The sequence below is a fragment of the Bombina bombina genome, chromosome 7, assembly GCF_027579735.1.
Source record: "Bombina bombina isolate aBomBom1 chromosome 7, aBomBom1.pri, whole genome shotgun sequence".
NCBI lineage: Eukaryota > Metazoa > Chordata > Amphibia > Anura > Bombinatoridae > Bombina > Bombina bombina.
The window spans coordinates 268,631,193-268,653,091 of record NC_069505.1 but is presented as its reverse complement, the minus strand read 5'-3'; the positions used below and the strand labels follow the sequence as shown (position 1 = coordinate 268,653,091).

General features: G+C 40.7%; 1 protein-coding gene across 1 annotated transcript in view; it reads right to left on the bottom strand.

Annotated features, from left to right (window-relative positions):
* Nucleotides 1-2,062: 2,062 nt before the first annotated feature.
* ACTR8 (actin related protein 8) overlaps nt 2,063-21,899 on the bottom strand; it is a 54,527-nt gene continuing 34,690 nt past the window's right edge. The window contains exons 10-13 of the mRNA XM_053720743.1: nt 9,182-9,322; nt 7,093-7,351; nt 5,838-6,001; nt 2,063-3,196 (exon numbers count right to left, since the gene is read on the bottom strand). Of these exons, the coding sequence (XP_053576718.1) occupies nt 3,053-3,196; nt 5,838-6,001; nt 7,093-7,351; nt 9,182-9,322 (708 nt within the window). The 3' untranslated portion in view covers nt 2,063-3,052. The remainder of the gene's footprint in view (nt 3,197-5,837; nt 6,002-7,092; nt 7,352-9,181; nt 9,323-21,899) is intronic.

Below are 21,899 nucleotides of genomic sequence, written 5' to 3'. Positions count from 1 at the left end.
GCAAAGTGGCGTCTAGGGTAAAAGAATTAGCCAATTTGAGAGCATTGATTCTGTCCATAATCTCCTCATAAGGAGGAGAATCACTATCGACCGCCTTTATCAGCTCATCGAACCAGAAACATGCGGCTGTAGCGACAGGGACAACGCATGAAATTGGTTGTAGAAGGTAACCCTGCTGAACAAACATCTTTTTAAGCAAACCTTCTAATTTTTTATCCATAGGATCTTTGAAAGCACAACTATCCTCTATGGGTATAGTGGTGCGTTTGTTTAAAGTGGAAACCGCTCCCTCGACCTTGGGGACTGTCTGCCATAAGTCCTTTCTGGGGTCGACCATAGGAAACAATTTTTTAAATATGGGGGGAGGGACGAAAGGAATACCGGGCCTTTCCCATTCTTTATTAACAATGTCCGCCACCCGCTTGGGTATAGGAAAAGCTTCTGGGAGCCCCGGCACCTCTAGGAACTTGTCCATTTTACATAGTTTCTCTGGGATGACCAACTTGTCACAATCATCCAGAGTGGATAATACCTCCTTAAGCAGAATGCGGAGATGTTCCAACTTAAATTTAAATGTAATCACATCAGGTTCAGCTTGTTGAGAAATGTTCCCTGAATCAGTAATTTCTCCCTCAGACAAAACCTCCCTGGCCCCATCAGACTGGGTTAGGGGCCCTTCAGAAACATTATCAGCGTCGTCATGCTCTTCAGTATCTAAAACAGAGCAGTCGCGCTTACGCTGATAAGTGTTCATTTTGGCTAAAATGTTTTTGACAGAATTATCCATTACAGCCGTTAATTGTTGCATAGTAAGGAGTATTGGCGTGCTAGATGTACTAGGGGCCTCCTGAGTGGGCAAGACTCGTGTAGACGAAGGAGGGAATGATGCAGTACCATGCTTACTCCCCTCACTTGAGGAATCATCTTGGGCATCATTGTCATTGTCACACAAATCACATTTATTTAAATGAATAGGAATTCTGGCTTCCCCACATTCAGAACACAGTCTATCTGGTAGTTCAGACATGTTAAACAGGCATAAACTTGATAACAAAGTACAAAAAACGTTTTAAAATAAAACCGTTGCTGTCACTTTAAATTTTAAACTGAACACACTTTATTACTGCAATTGCGAAAAAACATGAAGGAATTGTTCAAAATTCACCAAATTTTCACCACAGTGTCTTAAAGCCTTAAAAGTATTGCACACCAAATTTGGAAGCTTTAACCCTTAAAATAACGGAACCGGAGCCGTTTTGAACTTTAACCCCTTTACAGTCCCTGGTATCTGCTTTGCTGAGACCCAACCAAGCCCAAAGGGGAATACGATACCAAATGACGCCTTCAGAAAGTCTTTTCTAAGTATCAGAGCTCCTCTCACATGCGACTGCATGCCATGCCTCTCAAAAACAAGTGCGCAACACCGGCGCGAAAATGAGGCTCTGCCTATGCTTTGGGAAAGCCCCTAAAGAATAAGGTGTCTAAAACAGTGCCTGCCGATATTATTATATCAAAATACCCAAATAAAATGATTCCTCAAGGCTAAATATGTGTTAATAATGAATCGATTTAGCCCAGAAAAAGTCTACAGTCTTAATAAGCCCTTGTGAAGCCCTTATTTACGATCGTAATAAACATGGCTTACCGGATCCCATAGGGAAAATGACAGCTTCCAGCATTACATCGTCTTGTTAGAATGTGTCATACCTCAAGCAGCAAGAGACTGCTCACTGTTCCCCCAACTGAAGTTAATTGCTCTCAACAGTCCTGTGTGGAACAGCCATGGATTTTAGTGACGGTTGCTAAAATCATTTTCCTCATACAAACAGAAATCTTCATCTCTTTTCTGTTTCTGAGTAAATAGTACATACCAGCACTATTTCAAAATAACAAACTCTTGATTGAATAATAAAAACTACAGTTAAACACTAAAAAACTCTAAGCCATCTCCGTGGAGATGTTGCCTGTACAACGGCAAAGAGAATGACTGGGGTAGGCGGAGCCTAGGAGGGATCATGTGACCAGCTTTGCTGGGCTCTTTGCCATTTCCTGTTGGGGAAGAGAATATCCCACAAGTAAGGATGACGCCGTGGACCGGACACACCTATGTTGGAGAAAATGGGTTCAGTATCCCTTTAAAAGAATGATAAAAATAAATTAAGTAATAAATAACCATCAGAGCAAATGTTGCTTAATTGCAAAGGTCTGTCCCCAGTCCCTGTACCTGCACCTATGCCGTCATATTATTTCTCCTGAACTAGGAGAGTTAATAAATATGTCAGTCTTTGGGAAATGAAGTGCTAGGACTTTCCTGGGTCCCCCCAGAAATAAATAAGCAGCACTTACCTTAACATCTGCCTGACAGCTAGACAGATCACAGGTTTAAGAGGTCTGCTCCCTCATATTGACCTGTTGAAAAAAAGGTATGCTGAGTAATTCTTTATCTCAGACTAAGGCATACAGGGCAGCAAATATATGGGAGGCGCAGTGAGAATTATGTCCAAGTTCCCATAGCTCTACTGTAGAGACTGATATGGACTACGGCTACACCCTAGAACAAAGCAGCACAATCTTGCACTACTTTAAAATAATAAACTCTTGATTGAAGAATCTAATCCTAACACCTCACTTTGCCACTTCCTATCACTAACGCAGGCAAAGAGAATGACTGGGGTGGGAGGGAAGGGAGGAGCTATTTAAAACAGCTCTGCTGTGTTGCTCTTTGCCGCCTCCTGTTGACCAGGAGGTGAATATCCCATTAGTAATTGAGATGATCCGTAGACTCATCGTGTCTTAAAAAAGAAAGCACATTTATTATATGTATTAACTGAGTGCAAATATTATATGTATTTTTTTTCCTTACTTTTTTAACTTCATTCACAGCTAAAATTTTCATTTTGTTTTTTTTACTGGCGCTGCACAGGCTGACTTTTTTTTGTGTGTCAATATTAAAACGCAAATAATACGGTTTTGCGTTCCTTGAAATGGTTTTATAAAGCCAATGATCCTCTTTCATTGAGATGGTTCAGTCTGTTCTGACAATGCAGTTTTGCTACCATACAAATGCAGCTCTCTCACGCAACATGCGGACTCCAAATCTCTGCCATTCTCGTTGGTAAATCCATAATTCTTGGGTGGTGTCAAGACACGATAGAATTGCGCCTCCTTTCCATACAATTACTCGAGGATCCATATCCTAGGACAAAACAGGAATAAGTATCATGACAAGTGCCAACAAAATGCCATTTTCAAAATAAATGATAATAATTGTTATCAGGAGATGTAGTAAAAGACATGAAACAATTCCCCCCCCCCCCCCATAATTCATAAAGAAAGGCATACAATTTTCTTATTATAGTATATAATCACATTTGCTTTGTTCTCTTGGTATCCAAACCATACCTAGGTAGGCTCAGAAGCAGCAATGCACTACTGGGTGCTTGCTGCCGATTGGTGGCTGCACATATATGCCTCTTGTCCTTAGCTCAGTTGATGTATTCAGCTAGTTCCCAGCAGTGCATTGCTGTTCCTTCAACAAAGGATACAAAGAGAATGATGCAAATTTGATAATAAAAGTAAAATGGTATGCTCTATCTGCATCCTGAAATGGAATCTATTGAGTAAGTTTGAAATCCTTGGAAAGAGACCAATACACATTCTTTTTTGCAGAACGTTCCCAACACTTACTAAAAACAAGTTGTGTGGTCTTCTGAAGGCTGCATACTTCATATATAAAGACAATGAGATTATTTTTTAATATCTTAATATTTGCCAATTTTATATATTGTCTATCATTATTGTAAGCACATTTGCTTTTCTATTATTAATCTTGTTCTCTAGGATTTATATGGCAAGTCAGTGGATTTCATTATCATGTTTTTATATTAAAAATATATATATATGTTACGGGTAAAGTAAGGAGCCCGGGTAATCCTAGGAAAATCCTAGGTAAAACGGCATTATCCAAGAGGCTGTGGGTAAAGCCTGATGTAATGTAATTCCCCCATCTACACTATTTATTTTGCTTCTGACTGGGGGGTTCAAGGAAGGCGTCCCGTTGATCCTCTGGCATCTACCCCAAGTGAACTTTGGGGAATGAGGTCTACAAGGGGGGCTTAACCGCCCCTTGAACCCCCCAGACGGAGGCAAAAAAGATAGTGAAGATGGGGGAATTACAGTGCATCCTATATATGTTTGATACAGTGACTAGATGCACTCAGGAGATTTATCATGTTACATCAGTCTTTACTACAGTCCAAAGAAAGCAGCAGCACTCAACACTTTATGCAAAAAGTTCCATCTTTATTAGGATATTCAATGAAGAAAAGACAACGTTTCGGACCTCTAGTCCTTAGTCATGTCAATACATAAATGCAGGTAACACACCTTGATATAGGGATGGGGGTTAAGAAACCACACCTACTAATTAACAATTTAACTGTGAATACACAAACATTCCTACAGTGTCACCTGGCCTGAAAGAGGATGCGCCCTCTAGTGACAAGCATACAATAATACATGTTAAAAATATCTATTACACATTGTTGCAAAAATAGCAACATTACAGAATATTAGATACAGAAACGAATCTTATACAATTTAAAGAAAAACAGATAGGTCATATTCTTTGTTCATTCCAATAGGAGCCATAGTTTCAAATTTGTTAATTCAGTAGCAAAACACTTTATTCAGGCAGGCCACTGGGTATGTCAACTTAGGTTTCAAATAATTGACCACATTAGTTTACCAAGAAGGGGAGGCAATAGAGAACTTTTTTTAAAACAGAAGGAGGTATTTTGGATTAACAAATTGGAAACTATGGCTCCTATTGGAATGAACAAAGAGAATATGACCTATCTGTTTTTCTTTAAATTGTATGAGATTCGTTTCTGTATCTAATATTCTGTAATGTTGCTATTTTTGCAACAATGTGTAATAGATATTTTTAACATGTATTATTGTATGCTTGTCACTAGAGGGCGCATCCTCTTTCAGGCCAGGTGACACTGTAGGAATGTTTGTGTATTCACAGTTAAATTGTTAATTAGTAGGTGTGGTTTCTTAACCCCCATCCCTATATCAAGCTGTGTTACCTGCATTTATGTATTGACATGACTAAGGACTAGAGGTCCGAAACGTTGTCTTTTCTTCATTGAATATCCTAATAAAGATGGAACTTTTTGCATAACGTGGTGAGTGCTGCTGCTTTCTTTGGACTGTGCTACATGTTTAGGGGTTTTTGTGTGGTACCCCTACAGCCTGCACCACCCACTTATCTCTGTGCTGTACCACCTGGACTGTGTTGACATCAGTCTTTACTCACAACCGCTTGGGTAATGTTCCATTTACCTGGGTAATGCAAGGATTACTCAACATCTGACTTTACCCGCAACAACATATATAAATAAAAAATGTCAGCAAAAATCCTGTAATCAAAATGCACTGGATGGTTTAATGCTTTGGCACATTTATTAATAACTAACACTTCCTGCATTTGTTCATTCTTAAATGACAATTGTTTTAAAAAAAAATTACCAATTCATTTATTTTATTTTGGGTGAAACAAAATTAATTTTACCTTTAGTGAATGTAACATTCAAATATTAACCTCCAGTTGTTAAAGCTTGTGTATTTCCATGTGTGTTTACTGGTATCAATACAGAAATGTTATATTGCAATGCTACAGTCAAATTAGAATGGCAACATTTGTTCAACAGTAACATTCAAATGAAAAAGGAATCAATGTCAAGGAAAACATTTGTTTTCCCATTTTTATGTTAAAATGCAGATATTTGCCCAATCATACCCAATACTGTAATAAAGAAGGTGTAGATTACCTTAGGCCTTGTGATAACTTCAACATTTTCAACTATTCTTCTAAAAGAAGGAGGCATCTTGTTAAGTATCCGATGCTGCAGAAATTGCTGCGCCTTATGGAACATTAAACCCCCGCCGACCACTAGAATAGAACTGTACATCTTCTTTTTGGTATCATCGGAAGCTGAAAAGTAAATCGAAACATCAGAACAGTAAATTAATTATATGTGATGTACAGATAGCAATGTGCAATTAAGTGTAATATTTGAATTACTAATAAAGCTGTAACTTAGAAAAAAAAAAAACACATAGAGGTGAACCCACCAATTTGCTGTACGCAGGTGCGGTAATATGCATTAGCGCTGCGGAATCTGTTGGCGCTCTACAAATACCTGATAATAATAATTTTGCTCCAAAGTAGTACATTACCAATTTGTTCAACCCTCAACCCATTTGCAGGCACAGTTGCCTAAAAATTCTAATTTAATTTCTCTTAAAAAGTCCCCCCCCCCCCCCCCAAGTAAAAAACACCCTCCAATGTTCTTTATCTTTTTCTGTATTTTAACTGCAAACTGTTATTTTCTTCACTACAGTGCATGCTGAAGGATTCAGATCCTCGACTATAGCTGCTTTACAAGGAGTGCTTCACTGGACTGTAAAACAAACATTTAGCTAACAAAAATAAAAGTTTAAAATGTTTTTAAAACATTTATTTTGTATGTAGGATTTTTTATAATGCATTGCTTAATTGCACAAATATTTGAATGTAATTTATCAAAGCAAATATGGTTGGAGGTGATTACATTAGGCTTTACAATAGGATTTAAAGAGACAGTATTAACCAATTGTCATATAACTGCATGTAATAGACACTACTATAGAATAATATGCACAGATACTGATATAAAAATCCAGTATAAAACCTTTTAAAAAAAACTTATGTAGAAGCTCTCAATTTAGTACTGTTGATGAGGTTAGTCTGGGACACCCACTAAAAAGGGCTTGGAAATTAGGAAAAACAGACCCTCCCCTTACATATAAAAAGAACCATTAGACAAACAGGAGCTAGCAGAAATCTTTAGACATCAGTATACATCTATAACTTTGGGACTTGATTAGGAGTCTGAAAATCAGCACAATGTTATTTAAAAATAAGCAAAACTATACATTGTTACAAAAACACTCACAGATGGGCGATATAAATGGATCATCTACAAAACATTTATACAAAGAAAAGTCTAGTGTACAATGTCCCTTTAAGATATGCTTCCTTACCACAGCAGTCAATACTGTGTAGTACGGCTTTATCCAAACCAAGCGCTTTCCCTTCAAACTGAGAGATTGCGGTTTTCCTGCTAAACAGCGCAGTGGGAGGTTCTTCAGAATCATTACCAGATACCATGCTGTCATTCTGAGATGATCCAAGCTCTGCGTCCTGCATATGGGCCCTGTCTGAGCTGTCCATGCACTGTCCTCTAGAATCTTCATACATACCAGGCTTCGGCAGGGCCTTCCGGTCAGCAGCTTTGATGGACTTTAAATTCAGAAATAAACATAATAAATCTAATCAAACGGCAAACTTTATCATCATTTTTAGGAGCTTTAGCAGCAAAATTGATAATACATGTCAATAACACATTTTTATCTTTTAAATGCTTTATTTAAATAGCCCATATTTTTTCAGTGTATAATGTCCCTTTAATATATTCTCGTGATCTTCTGCACTAATAAGAGCCAAATATGTTTTTAAAGTGAAAGTAAACTTTCCCCTTTGTCTAAACAGATCTCGAATGTTAGCGATATTTTAGATGGAGTTAAATTCTTCAGTTGTAATGAAGATGCGCTATAACTTGACTGAGTTTTCAGATATCTTCTATTATCAGATTTACTTTGTTCTATTAGTATCCTTTGTGGAAAAGCATACCTAGGTAGGCTCGACAGCAACACTGCACTACTGGGAGCTAGCGGTTAACTATACACCTAAGCATCTTGTCACTGGCTTACAAGATTTGCAGTGGTTAAACACATAGTTATTTGCTAGCTACAGCGCTCACACATTACAGCACTTTCTCATTGCCCTTTTATGTCCCTATAACTGATGTCTTAAACTTCCTAAAGCAATTCTGCACAGCATGTTGTCCTACAGGAAGGGATTTAGCCATCGTGACCGGCCTTTAAAGGGATAGGAAAGTCAAAATTAAACTTGCATGATTCAGATAGAGCGGGTCATTTTAAGACACTTTAAAATTCACTTCTATTTTCAAATGTGCTTCGTTCTCTTGGTATCACTTGTTGAAAAAGAATACGCACATATCATACACTAGTGGGAGCTGCTGCTAATTGGTGCCTGCACACATTTGTCTCTTGTGATTGGCTAACTAGATGTGTTCAGTTAGCTGCCAGTAGTGCAATGCTGCTCCTTCAGCAAAGCATAAAAAGAGAATGAAGCAAATTTGATAATAGAAGTAAATTGGAAAGTTGTTTAAAATGGTATGTTGTATCCAAATCATGAAAGAAAATGTTGGGGTTTCCTGTCCCTTTAAAGGGACACTGAACCCAAATTGTTTCTTTCATGATTCAGACAGAGAATGCAATTTTAACCAACTTTCCAATTTACTCTTGTTATCTAATTTGCTTCATTCTCTTGCTATCCTCTGTTGAAGGAGCAGCAACACACTAGTGGGAGCTACCTGAATACATTGGGTAATCCATTAACATGAAGCATACATATGCAGCAACCTATCAGGATAAGCTCCCAGTAGTGTATTGCTGCTCCTGAGTCTACCTATGTTTGCTTTTCAACAAAGGATACCAAAGGAACAAAGCAAATTAGAAAATAGAAATAAATTGATAAGTTAGTTAAAATTGCATGCTCTATCTTAATCACAAAATACATTTTTTGGCTTTACTATCCCTTTTAAAGGGATACTAAACCCAATTTTTTTATTTCATGATTCACATAGAGCAGCAATTGTAAGCAACTTTCTAATTTACTCCTTTATCAATTTTTCTTCATTCTCTTGCTATCTTTATTTTAAAAGCAGGAATGTAAATCTTAGCAGCCAGCGCATTTTAGGTTCAGTACCATGGATAGCGCTTGCTTATTGGAGGCTTACATTTAGCCACCAATAAGCAAGCATAACCCAGGTTCTCAACCAAAAATGGGCTGGCTCCTATGCATCACATTCCTGCTTTTTAAATAAAGATAGCAAGAGAACAAATACAAATTGATAATAGGAGTAAATTAGAAATTTGCTTAAAATTGCTGCTCTATCTGATTCATGAAAGAAAAAAATGTGGGTTTAGTGTCCCTTTAACAAGGAATGCTACTGGCGCCATATACAGAGAGTCGCCAGCCCATCACCTGGTCTTGTTTGCTCTGTGTTGAAAGCAAGTAATGCTCATCGTGTGGATCTTCTGGGTCTCCGTGAGATCTATGTTGCAAGCTGGTCATTTTCTGGCCAGCAATGCCGAATGTAGCCGGATAAAACAGAGCCATCGGAGCCTGAATGAGGAAGCGAAACTTGTGTTATAGACCGCACGATACACTGACTAAATACACAAGGTTTATTAGGAGTAACAAGAAAAATGTATACAAACATTTATCTGAAAAAGCTATTAGAGCAAGAGACTCACAAAGAACAACCAAATAAGAAGATCAATGAGACAAAAGAAGGAACACAGAGGCAACATATAGTTCAAATACTTGGCTATGACTTATAAGTAAAAGGGACAGGGTATTGTAAAATTGTCTCCCCTTTAATGTGTTCTCAATGATCCACATTACCTGCTAAAGTGTATTAAATTGTTTACAAATAGCTCTTTTACCTTAATTTTGTCATTTGAAATAACTGCTTTTTTCTGCTGTCAAAGAATTACACACCCGAGGAGTGGGGGAATAGATAGGTATAAAATGTTTATTTTTAATTGCTCTCTCTAAGTACTGACTTTTGTGTAAACTGACAAGAAATAAAATAAAGGAGGCAATTGTGCATCAAAATAAAGATAAGATAATGGTTTTTCCTCTCCCTGAAAGCTCAGCCCATTGAAATGGGATGTGGTTTTAACTAGCAAAACATAGCTTTTTCATATTGAAAAATAAACCAGAACGAGTAATATCCCATACATATTATATTCTGCAGCTGATATAACAATATTAAGGGGTGACCAATTTTACAGTATACTGTCCCTTTAATATAAAACATGAGAAAATAAAAAGGCTCCTCATTTAAAGGGGACAATCTACACCTTGGTCATCTTAAAGTCTTATAATATAAAATACCCAGACCGGCTCGTGCTAGTACGGATATAAAAGAAAGTTCTTTATTTCAAACATTAAAAGTTTTTTAACTTTTGGAATAATAGATACGGTTTTTCTAAATTTATTATATTTTGTTGACGGGGTCATATAGTATAGATCTATAGATCTGAAAGTATTTAATGTGGTCACAATATTACTTATAAAGTGATTTAAACACACATATCTACATATCCTTCCGCTTTATGCGCCCACTGTACCTATTGATTGACTGATTGATTTACTTGAATTATATACTATCTAGGAAGGGGGTAGTTTTTTTCAGTGAGGCTGTGGAGGATAGATTCAGCGCTTCACCCAATCTATTGTTACCAAAAGACCATTAACAAGTACTGCCATGTTAAAAAGTGAAGCTACGACCTCGGCCCGAATGACGTCACTGGCGCGTTTCAGGTGTCTCCGTGATCAACTATGATTACGGGAGACACCTGAAACGCGTCAGTGACGTCATTTGGGCTGAGGTCGTAGCTTCACTTTTTAACATGGCAGTAGCTGCTTAATTGTTAATGGTCTTTTGGTGTATTTGCAACTTTTAATGTTTGAAATAAAGAACTTTCTTTTATATCAGTACTAGCACGAGCCTGTCTGGGTATTTAGTATTATATTTTTGCCGTTCATTAAGGACACCCATAGGGCATCTGGAACCTGTGTGAAAGGAACGTGAGTCACGTAGGAGGCGTACAGGCTGTAATGGATACATGGCCTGCATTGATAACCTGGTGAAACGCCGGATGTTTTTTACGCCAAAATAGCTTGGAGGAAAATAAAGACAATTGAATCTCAGGATTGATATTCGCAGCTACAGAACTGCAAGTGTTTTATTTCTATTCCATGGGAATGGTTTGCTTATAAAAGTTAAAAGTAAATCGAAATATCACAACATCATACCTTTAGACATGGGATTTAGCGTACAGCTTACAATTTGCTGCAGTCATCCGTTTTCCCTGCATTTTTGTGTCTATACTTATCTATGGGCGAGCTACTCCTCTGTTTGAACTTTCATCTTAAAGTCTTAACTTAAAGGGACACTGAAACCACATTTTTTCTTTTGTGACTCAGATAGAGCATGACATTTTAAGCAACTTTCTAATTTACTCCTATTATCAAATTTTCTTGATTCTCTTGGTATCTTTATTTGAAATGCACAAATGTAAGTTTAGATGCCGGCCCATTTTTGGTGAACAACCTGGGTTGTCCTTGCCAATTGGTGGATACATTCATCCACCAATAAAAAAGTGCTGTGAGTTCTGAACCCCCAAAAAAGCTTAGATGCCTTCTTTTTCAAATAAAGATAGCAAGAGAACGAAGAAAATTTGATAATAGGAATAAATTAGAAAGTTGCTTAAAATGGCATGCTCTATCTGAATCACGAAAGAAAAAATTTGGGTTCAGTGACCCTTTAACCCTTTGAGTGCTAATGACGGCTCTGAGCCGTCACAGAGTTTCTCACTCTGGTGCTGACGACGGCTCAGAGCTGTCATGAGCACTCTCCCACCTTGAGGGAGATCTGGGGGCTCCTTACTGCTCCTACCCCGGCAATCGTGCCTGTAGAGTGACAGGCATCGCCGGGGCTTCACGTGATGCGCGGTGACGTCACGCGCAATTACGTGATGACGTCACCGCACAACTTTATTTATACTTAACAATGTTAACTATAGGAGGAGGGGGCATGCTGCTTAGAAGCCTGTATCTCAGGCATCTAAGCAGCTACAGACCCCCAAGACCCATTGTTGGAAAGGTAATTGCTTAACCTTTCCAACAGTGTAAGTCTTGGGGGTCTGTAAAAAAAATAAAAAAGTTAAAAAAACATAATTTATGCTTACCTGATAAATTTATTTCTCTTGTGGTGTATCCAGTCCACAGATCATCCATTACTTGTGGGATATTCTCCTTCCCAACAGGAAGTTGCAAGAGGATCACCCACAGCAGAGCTGCTATATAGCTCCTCCCCTAACTGCCATATCCAGTCATTCGACCGAAACAAGCCGAGAAAGGAGAAACCATAGGGTGCAGTGGTGACTGTAGTTTAAATTAAAATTTAGACCTGCCTTAAAAAGACAGGGCGGGCCGTGGACTGGATACACCACAAGAGAAATAAATTTATCAGGTAAGCATACATTATGTTTTCTCTTGTAAGGTGTATCCAGTCCACGGATCATCCATTACTTGTGGGATACCAATAACAAAGCTAAAGTACACGGATGAAGGGAGGGACAAGGCAGGCTTAAATGGAAGGAACCACTGCTTGTAGAACCTTTCTCCCAAAAATAGCCTCCGAAAAAGCAAAAGTATCAAATTTGTAAAATTTTGAAAAGGTATGAAGCGAAGACCAAGTCGCCGCCTTGCAAATCTGTTCAACAGAAGCCTCATTCTTAAAGGCCCAGGTGGAAGCCACAGCTCTAGTAGAATGAGCTGTAATTCTTTCAGGGGACTGCTGTCCAGCAGTCTCATAGGCTAAGCGTATTACGCTCCGAAGCCAAAAAGAAAGAGAGGTTGCCGAAGCTTTTTGACCTCTCCTCTGTCCAGAGTAAACAACAAACAGTGTAGATGTTTGGCGAAAATCTTTAGGAGCTAGTAAGTAAAACTTCAAAGCACGAACCACGTCCAGATTATGTAAAAGACGTTCCTTCTTTGAAGAAGGATTAGGACACAATGATGGAACAACAATCTCTTGATTGATATTCTTGTTAGAAACTACCTTAGGTAAAAACCCAGGTTTTGTACGCAGAACTACTTTATCTGAATGGAAAATCAGATAAGGAGAATCACATTGTAAGGCAGATAACTCAGACTCTCCGAGCCGAGGAAATAGCCATCAAAAACAGAACTTTCCAAGATAAAAGTTTAATATCAATGGAATGAAGGGGTTCAAACGGAACCCCTTGAAGAACTTTAAGAACCAAGTTTAAGCTCCATGGGGGAGCAACAGGTTTAAACACAGGCTTAATTCTAACCAAAGCCTGACAAAAAGCTTGAACATCTGGAACTTCTGCCAGACGCTTGTGCAAAAGAATAGACAGAGCTGAAATCTGTCCCTTTAAAGAACTAGCTGATAATCCTTTTTCCAAACCCTCTTGGAGAAAGGACAATATCCTAGGAATCCTAACCTTACTCCATGAGTAATTCTTGGATTCACACCAATAAAGATATTTACGCCATATATTATGATAGATTTTCCTGGTGAGAGGCTTTCGTACCTGTATAAGGGTATCAATGACTGACTCGGAGAAGCCAAGCTTTGATAAAATCAAGCGTTCAATCTCCATGCAGTGAGTCTCAGAGAAATTAGATTCGGATGATTGAAAGGACCTTGTAGTAGAAGGTCTTGTCTCAGAGGCAGGGTCCATGGTGGAAAGGATGACATGTCCACTAGGTCTGCATACCAGGTCCTGCGTAGCCACGCAGGCGCCATCAATATCACTGATGCTCTCTCCTGTTTGATTTTGGCAATCGGTCGAGGGAGCAGAGGAAACGGTGGAAACACATAAGCCAGGTTGAAGAACCAAGGCGCTGCTAGAGCATCTATCAGTGCCGCTTCTGGGTCCCTGGACCTGGATCCGTAACAAGGAAGCTTGGCGTTCTGGCAAGACGCCATGAGATCCAGTTCTGGTTTGCCCCAACGATGAACCAATTGAGCAAACACCTCCGGATGGAGTTCCCACTCCCCCGGATGAAAAGTCTGACGACTTAGAAAATCCGCCTCCCAGTTCTCTACACCTGGGATATGGATTGATGATAGGTGGCAAGAGTGAGTCTCTGCCCAGCAAATTATCTTGGAGACTTCTAACATCGCTAGGGAACTCCTGGTTCCCCCTTGATGGTTGATGTAAGCCACAGTCGTGATGTTGTCCGACTGAAATCTGATGAACCTCAGGGTTGTTAACTGAGGCCAAGCTAGAAGAGCATTGAATATTGCTCTTAACTCCAGAATATTTATTGGGAGGAGTTTCTCCTCCTGAGTCCAAGAATCCCTGAGCCTTCAGGGAATTCCAGACTGCACCCCAACCTAGAAGGCTGGCATCTGTTGTTACAATTGTCCAATCTGGCCTGCGAAAGGTCATACCTTTGGACAGATGGACCAGAGACAGGCACCAGAGAAGAGAATCTCTGGTCTCTTGATCCAGATTTAGCAGAGGGGACAAATCTGTGTAATCCCCATTCCACTGACTGAGCATGCATAGTTGCAGCGGTCTGAGGTGTAGGCGCGCAAATGGCACTATGTCCATTGCCGCTACCATCAAGCCGATTACTTCCATACACTGAGCCACTGAAGGGCGCGGAATAAAATGAAGAACACGGCAAGATTTTAGAAGCTTTGATAACCTGGATTCTGTCAGGTAAATCTTCATTTCTACAGAATCTATCAGAGTCCCTAGGAAGGAGACTCTTGTGAGTGGGGATAGAGAACTCTTTTCCTCGTTCACCTTCCACCCATGTGACTTGAGAAATGCCAGAACTATGTCCGTATGGGAAGAGCCACAAATTGGTAATGCCTGTCCAGAAAGGCAAACCTTAGGAACCGATGATGATCTTTGTGAATCGGTATTTGAAGGTAAGCATCCTTCAAATCCACTGTGGTCATGTACTGACCCTCCTGAATCATAGGTAGGATGGTCCGAATAGTTTCCATTTTGAACGATGGAACTCTGAGGAATTTGTTTAAGATCGTTAGATCCAAAATGGGTCTGAAGGTTCCCTCTTTTTTGGGAACCACAAACAGATTTGAATAAAAGCTCTGTCCCTGTTCCGTCTGTGGAACTGGACAGATCACTCCCATAACTAGGAGGTCTTGCACACAGCGTAAGAATGCCTTTTTCTTTATCTGGTTTACAGATAAACTCGAAAGGTGAAATCTCCCTTGAGGAGGGGAAGCTTTGAAGTCCAGAAGATATCCCTGAGATATGATCTCCAATAAACATCTCTTGCCCACGCCTGGGCGAAGAGAGAAAGTCTGCCCCCTACTAGATCCGTTACCGGATAGGGGGCCGTTCCTTCATGCTGTCTTAGAGGAAGCAGCAGGCTTTCTGGCCTGCTTGCCTTTGTTCCAGGACTGGTTAGGTTTCCAGCCCGGCTTGGATTGAGCAAAAGTTCCCTCTTGTTTTGTAGCAGAGGAAGTTGATGCTACACCTGCCTTGAAATTTCGAAAGGCACGAAAATTAGACTGTTTGGCCCTTGATCTGGCCCTGTCCTGAGGAAGGGTATGACACTTACCTCCAGTAATGTCAGCAATAATTTCCTTCAAACCAGGCCCGAATAGGGTCGGGAATGTTAAGTAATTTAGACTTTGAAGTCACGTCAGCTGACCAAGATTTAAGCAATAGCGCCCTACGCGCCTGGATGGCGAATCCAGAATTCTTAGCCGTTAGTTTAGTCAAATGAACAATGGCATCAGAAACAAAAGAATTAGATAGCTTAAGTGTTCTAAGCTTGTCAAGTATTTCAGTCAATGGAGTAGCTGTCTGAAAGGCCTCTTCCAGAGACTCAAACCAGAACGCTGCAGCAGCAGTGACAGGCGCAATGCATGCAAGGGGCTGCAGGATAAAACCTTGTTGAATAAACATTTTCTTAAGGTAACCTTCTAATTTTTTATCCATTGGATCTGAAAAAGCACAACTGTCCTCGACAGGGATAGTGGTACGCTTTGCTAAAGTAGAAACTGCTCCCTCCACCTTAGGAACCGTCTGCCATAAGTCCCGTGTGGTGGCGTCTATTGGAAACATTTTTCTAAAAATAGGAGGGGGGGAAAACGGCACACCGGGTCTATCCCACTCCTTAATAATTTCTGTAAACCTTTTAGGAATTGGAAAAAACATCAGTACACACCGGCACTGCATAGTATTTATCCAGTCTACACAATTTCTCTGGCACTGCAATTGTGTCACAGTCATTCAGAGCAGCTACTACCTCCCCAAGCAATACACGGAGGTTCTCAAGCTTAAATTTAAAAGTAGAAATATCTGAATCAGGTTTCCCCGAATCAGAAATGTCACCCACAGACTGAAGCTCTCCTTCCTCAGCTTCTGCACATTGTGACGCAGTATCAGACATGGGCCTTAAAACATCTGCACGCTCTGTATTATGTCTAACCCCAGAGCTATCGCGCTTTCCTCTGAATTCAGGCAGTCTGGCTAATACCGCTGACAGGGTATTATCCATGATTGCCGCCATGTCCTGCAAAGTAATCGCTATGGGCGTCTTTGATGTACTTGGCGCCATTTTAGCGTGAGTCCCTTGAGCGGTAGTCAAAGGGTTCAACACGTGGGGAGAGTTAGTCGGCATAACTTCCCCCTCGTCAGAATCCTCTGGTGATAATTCTTTTAAAGATAACAGCTGATCTTTATTGTTTAAAGTGAAATCAATACATTTAGTACACATTCTCCTATGGGGTTCCACCATGGCTTTTAAACATAATGAACAAGGAGTTTCCTCTATGTCAGACATGTTTATACAGACTAGCAATGACACTAGCAAGATTGGAAAGCACTTTAAATCAAGTTAACAAGCAATATAAAAAAACGTTACTGTGCCTTTAAGAGAAACAAATTTTGCCAAAATTTGAAATAACAGTGAAAAAAGGCAGTAAAACTAACGAAATGTTTACAGTGTATGTAACAAGTTAGCAGAGCATTGCACCAACTTGCAAATGGATGATTAACCCCTTAATACAAAAAACAGATTAACAAAACGAAAAATATGTTTTTTAAACAGTCATAACAACTGCCACATCTCCTACTTTTGAAGCCTTTTGAGCCCTTCAGAGATGTCCTATAGCATGCAGGGAACTGCTGAGGGAAGCTGAATGTCACAGTTTGTAATTTTAACTGCACCAACTGTAGCTTTTATAATATAACAGTGGAAAGCCTCAGGAAACTGTTTCTAGGCAAAAATAAAGCCAGCCATGTGGAAAAAACAAGGCCCCAATAAGTTTTATCACCAAAGCATATATAAAAACGATTAAACATGCCAGCAAACGTTTTATATTGCACATTAATCAGAGTATATACCTCTGATAGCAAGCCTGATACTAGTCGCTATTAAACACTGTATTTAGGCTTAACTTACATTAATCCGGTATCAGCAGCATTTTCTAGCAAATTCCATCCCTAGAAAAACTTAACTGCACATACCTTATTGCAGGATACCCTGCACGCTATTCTCCCTCTGAAGTTACCTCACTCCTCAGACATATGTGAGAACAGCAGTGGATCTTAGTTACTTCTGCTAAGATCATAGAAAACGCAGGCAGATTCTTCTTCTAAATGCTGCCTGAGATAAAAACAGAATTTATGCTTACCTGATAAATTACTTTCTCCAACGGTGTGTCCGGTCCACGGCGTCATCCTTACTTGTGGGATATTCTCTTCCCCAACAGGAAATGGCAAAGAGCCCAGCAAAGCTGGTCACATGATCCCTCCTAGGCTCCGCCTTCCCCAGTCATTCGACCGACGTAAAGGAGGAATATGCATAGGAGAAATCATATGATACCGTGGTGACTGTAGTTAGAGAAAATAATTCATCAGACCTGATTAAAAAACCAGGGCGGGCCGTGGCCCGGACACACCGTTGGAGAAAGTAATTTATCAGGTAAGCATAAATTCTGTTTTCTCCAACATAGGTGTGTCCGGTCCACGGCGTCATCCTTACTTGTGGGAACCAATACCAAAGCTTTAGGACACGGATGATGGGAGGGAGCAAATCAGGTCACCTAGATGGAAGGCACCACGGCTTGCAAAACCTTTCTCCCAAAAATAGCCTCAGAAGAAGCAAAAGTATCAAATTTGTAAAATTTGGTAAAAGTGTGCAGTGAAGACCAAGTCGCTGCCTTACATATCTGATCAACAGAAGCCTCGTTCTTGAAGGCCCATGTGGAAGCCACAGCCCTAGTGGAATGAGTTGTGATTCTTTCAGGAGGCTGCCGTCCGGCAGTCTCATAAGCCAATCGGATGATGCTTTTAAGCCAAAAAGAGAGAGAGGTAGAAGTTGCTTTTTGACCTCTCCTTTTACCAGAATAAACAACAAACAAGGAAGATGTTTGTCTGAAATCCTTTGTAGCCTCTAAATAGAATTGTAGAGCACAAACTACATCCAAATTGTGCAACAAACGTTCCTTCTTTGAAACTGGATTCGGACACAAAGAAGGCACAACTATCTCCTGGTTAATATTTTTGTTAGAAACAACTTTCGGAAGAAAACCAGGTTTAGTACGCAAAACCACCTTATCTGCATGGAACACCAGATAAGGAGGAGAACACTGCAGAGCAGATAACTCTGAAACTCTTCTAGCAGAAGAAATTGCAACCAAAAACAAAACTTTCCAAGATAATAACTTAATATCTACGGAATGTAAGGGTTCAAACGGAACCCCTTGAAGAACTGAAAGAACTAAATTGAGACTCCAAGGAGGAGTCAAAGGTTTGTAAACAGGCTTGATTCTAACCAGAGCCTGAACAAAAGCTTGAACATCTGGCACAGCCGCCAGCTTTTTGTGAAGTAAAACAGATAAAGCAGAAATCTGTCCCTTCAAAGAACTTGCAGATAATCCTTTCTCCAAACCCTCTTGTAGAAAGGATAGAATCTTAGGAATTTTTATCTTGTTCCATGGGAATCCTTTCGATTCGCACCAACAGATATATTTTTTCCATACTTTATGGTAAATTTTTCTAGTTACAGGCTTTCTAGCCTGAATAAGAGTATCAATGACAGAATCTGAGAACCCACGCTTTGATAAAATCAAGCGTTCAATCTCCAAGCAGTCAGTTGGAGTGAGGCCAGATTCGGATGTTCGAACGGACCTTGAACAAGAAGGTCCCGTCTCAAAGGTAGCTTCCATGGTGGAGCCGATGACATATTCACCAGGTCTGCATACCAAGTTCTGCGTGGCCACGCAGGAGCTATCAAGATCACCGAAGCCCTCTCCTGATTGATCCTGGCTACCAGCCTGGGAATGAGAGGAAACGGTGGGAATACATAAGCTAGGTTGAAGGTCCAGGGCGCTACTAGTGCATCTACTAGAGTCGCCTTGGGATCCCTGGATCTGGACCCGTAGCAAGGAACCTTGAAGTTCTGACGAGACGCCATCAGATCCATGTCTGGAATGCCCCATAATTGAGTTATGTGGGCAAAGATTTCCGGATGGAGTTCCCACTCCCCCGGATGAAATGTCTGACGACTCAGAAAATCCGCTTCCCAATTTTCCACTCCTGGGATGTGGATTGCAGACAAGTGGCAGGAGTGAATCTCCGCCCATTGAATTACTTTAGTCACTTCTTCCATCGCCAGGGAACTCCTTGTTCCCCCCTGATGGTTGATATATGCAACAGTCGTCATGTTGTCTGATTGAAACCTTATGAATTTGGCCTTTGCTAGTTGAGGCCAAGCCTTGAGAGCATTGAATATCGCTCTCAGTTCCAGAATGTTTATCGGGAGAAGAGATTCTTCCCGAGACCATAGACCCTGAGCTTTCAGGGGTTTCCAGACCGCGCCCCAGCCCACCAGACTGGCGTCGGTCGTGACAATGACCCACTCTGGTCTGCGGAAGCTCATCCCTTGAGACAGGTTGTCCAGGGTCAGCCACCAACGGAGTGAATCTCTGGTCCTCTGATCTACTTGGATCGTCGGGGACAAGTCTGTATAATCCCCATTCCACTGTCTGAGCATGCACAGTTGTAATGGTCTTAGATGAATTCGCGCAAAAGGAACTATGTCCATTGCCGCAACCATCAAACCTATTACGTCCATGCACTGCGCTATGGAAGGAAGAAGAACAGAATGAAGTACTTGACAAGAGCTTAGAAGTTTTGATTTTCTGGCCTCTGTCAGAAAAATCTTCATTTCTAAGGAGTCTATTATTGTTCCCAAGAAGGGAACTCTTGTTGACGGGAATAGAGAACTTTTTTCTACGTTCACTTTCCACCCGTGAGATCTGAGAAAGGCTAGGACAATGTCCGTATGAGCCTTTGCTTGTGGCAGAGACGACGCTTGAATCAGTATGTCGTCCAAGTAAGGTACTACTGCAATGCCCCTTGGCCTTAGCACCGCTAGAAGGGACCCTAGTACCTTTGTGAAAATTCTTGGAGCAGTGGCTAATCCGAATGGAAGTGCCACAAACTGGTAATGCTTGTCCAGAAAGGCGAACCTTAGGAACCGATGATGTTCCTTGTGGATAGGAATATGTAGATACGCATCCTTTAAATCCACCGTGGTCATGAATTGACCTTCCTGGATGGTAGGAAGAATTGTCCGAATGGTTTCCATTTTGAACGATGGAACCCTGAGAAATTTGTTTAGGATCTTGAGATCCAAAATTGGCCTGAATGTTCCCTCTTTTTTGGGGACTATGAACAGATTGGAGTAAAACCCCATCCCTTGTTCTCCTAATGGAACAGGATGAATCACTCCCATTTTTAACAGGTCTTCTACACAATGTAAGAATGCCTGTCTTTTTATTTGGTCTGAAGACAATTGAGACCTGTGGAACCTTCCCCTTGGGGGTAGTTCCTTGAATTCCAGGAGATAACCTTGAGAAACTATTTCTAGTGCCCAAGGATCCTGAACATCTCTTGCCCAAGCCTGAGCGAAGAGAGAGAGTCTGCCCCCCACCAGATCCGGTCCCGGATCGGGGGCCAGCATCTCATGCTGTCTTAGTAGCGGTAGCAGGCTTCTTGGCCTGCTTACCTTTGTTCCAGCCTTGCATCGGTCTCCAGGCTGGCTTGGTTTGAGAAGAATTACCCTCTTGCTTAGAGGATGTAGAATTTGAGGCTGGTCCGTTTCTGCGAAAGGGACGAAATTTTTTTTATTTTTAGCCTTAAAAGACCTATCCTGAGGAAAGGCGTGGCCCTTTCCCCCAGTGATGTCTGAAATAATCTCTTTCAAGTCAGGGCCAAACAGCGTTTTCCCCTTGAAAGGGATGTTAAGCAATTTGTTCTTGGAGGACACATCCGCTGACCAAGACTTTAGCCAAAGCGCTCTGCGCGCCACAATAGCAAAACCTGAATTTTTCGCCGCTAATCTAGCTAATTGCAAAGTGGCGTCTAAGGTAAAAGAGTTAGCCAATTTAAGTGCTTGAACTCTGTCCATAACCTCCTCATAAGAAGATGCTTTATTGAGCGACATTTCTAGTTCTTCGAACCAGAAACACGCTGCTGTAGTGACAGGAACAATGCATGAAATTGGTTGTAGAAGGTAACCTTGCTGAACAAACATCTTTTTAAGCAAACCCTCTAATTTTTTATCCATAGGATCTTTGAAAGCACAACTATCTTCTATAGGGATAGTGGTGCGTTTGTTTAGAGTAGAAACCGCCCCCTCGACCTTGGGGACTGTCTGCCATAAGTCCTTCCTGGGGTCGACCATAGGAAATAATTTCTTAAATATAGGGGGAGGGACAAAAGGTATGCCGGGCCTTTCCCATTCTTTATTTACAATGTCCGCCACCCGCTTGGGTATAGGAAAAGCTTCGGGGGGCACCGGGACCTCTAGGAACTTGTCCATCTTACATAATTTCTCTGGAATGACCAAATTGTCACAATCATCCAGAGTAGATAACACCTCCTTAAGCAGAGCGCGGAGATGTTCCAATTTAAATTTGAATGTAATAATGTCAGGTTTAGCTTGTTGAGAAATTTTTCCTGAATCTGAAATTTCTCCCTCAAACAAAACCTCCCTGGCCCCTTCAGACTGGTGTAAGGGCATGTCAGAACCATTATCATCAGCGTCCTCATGCTCTTCAGTATCTAAAACAGAGCAGTCGCGCTTTCGCTGATAA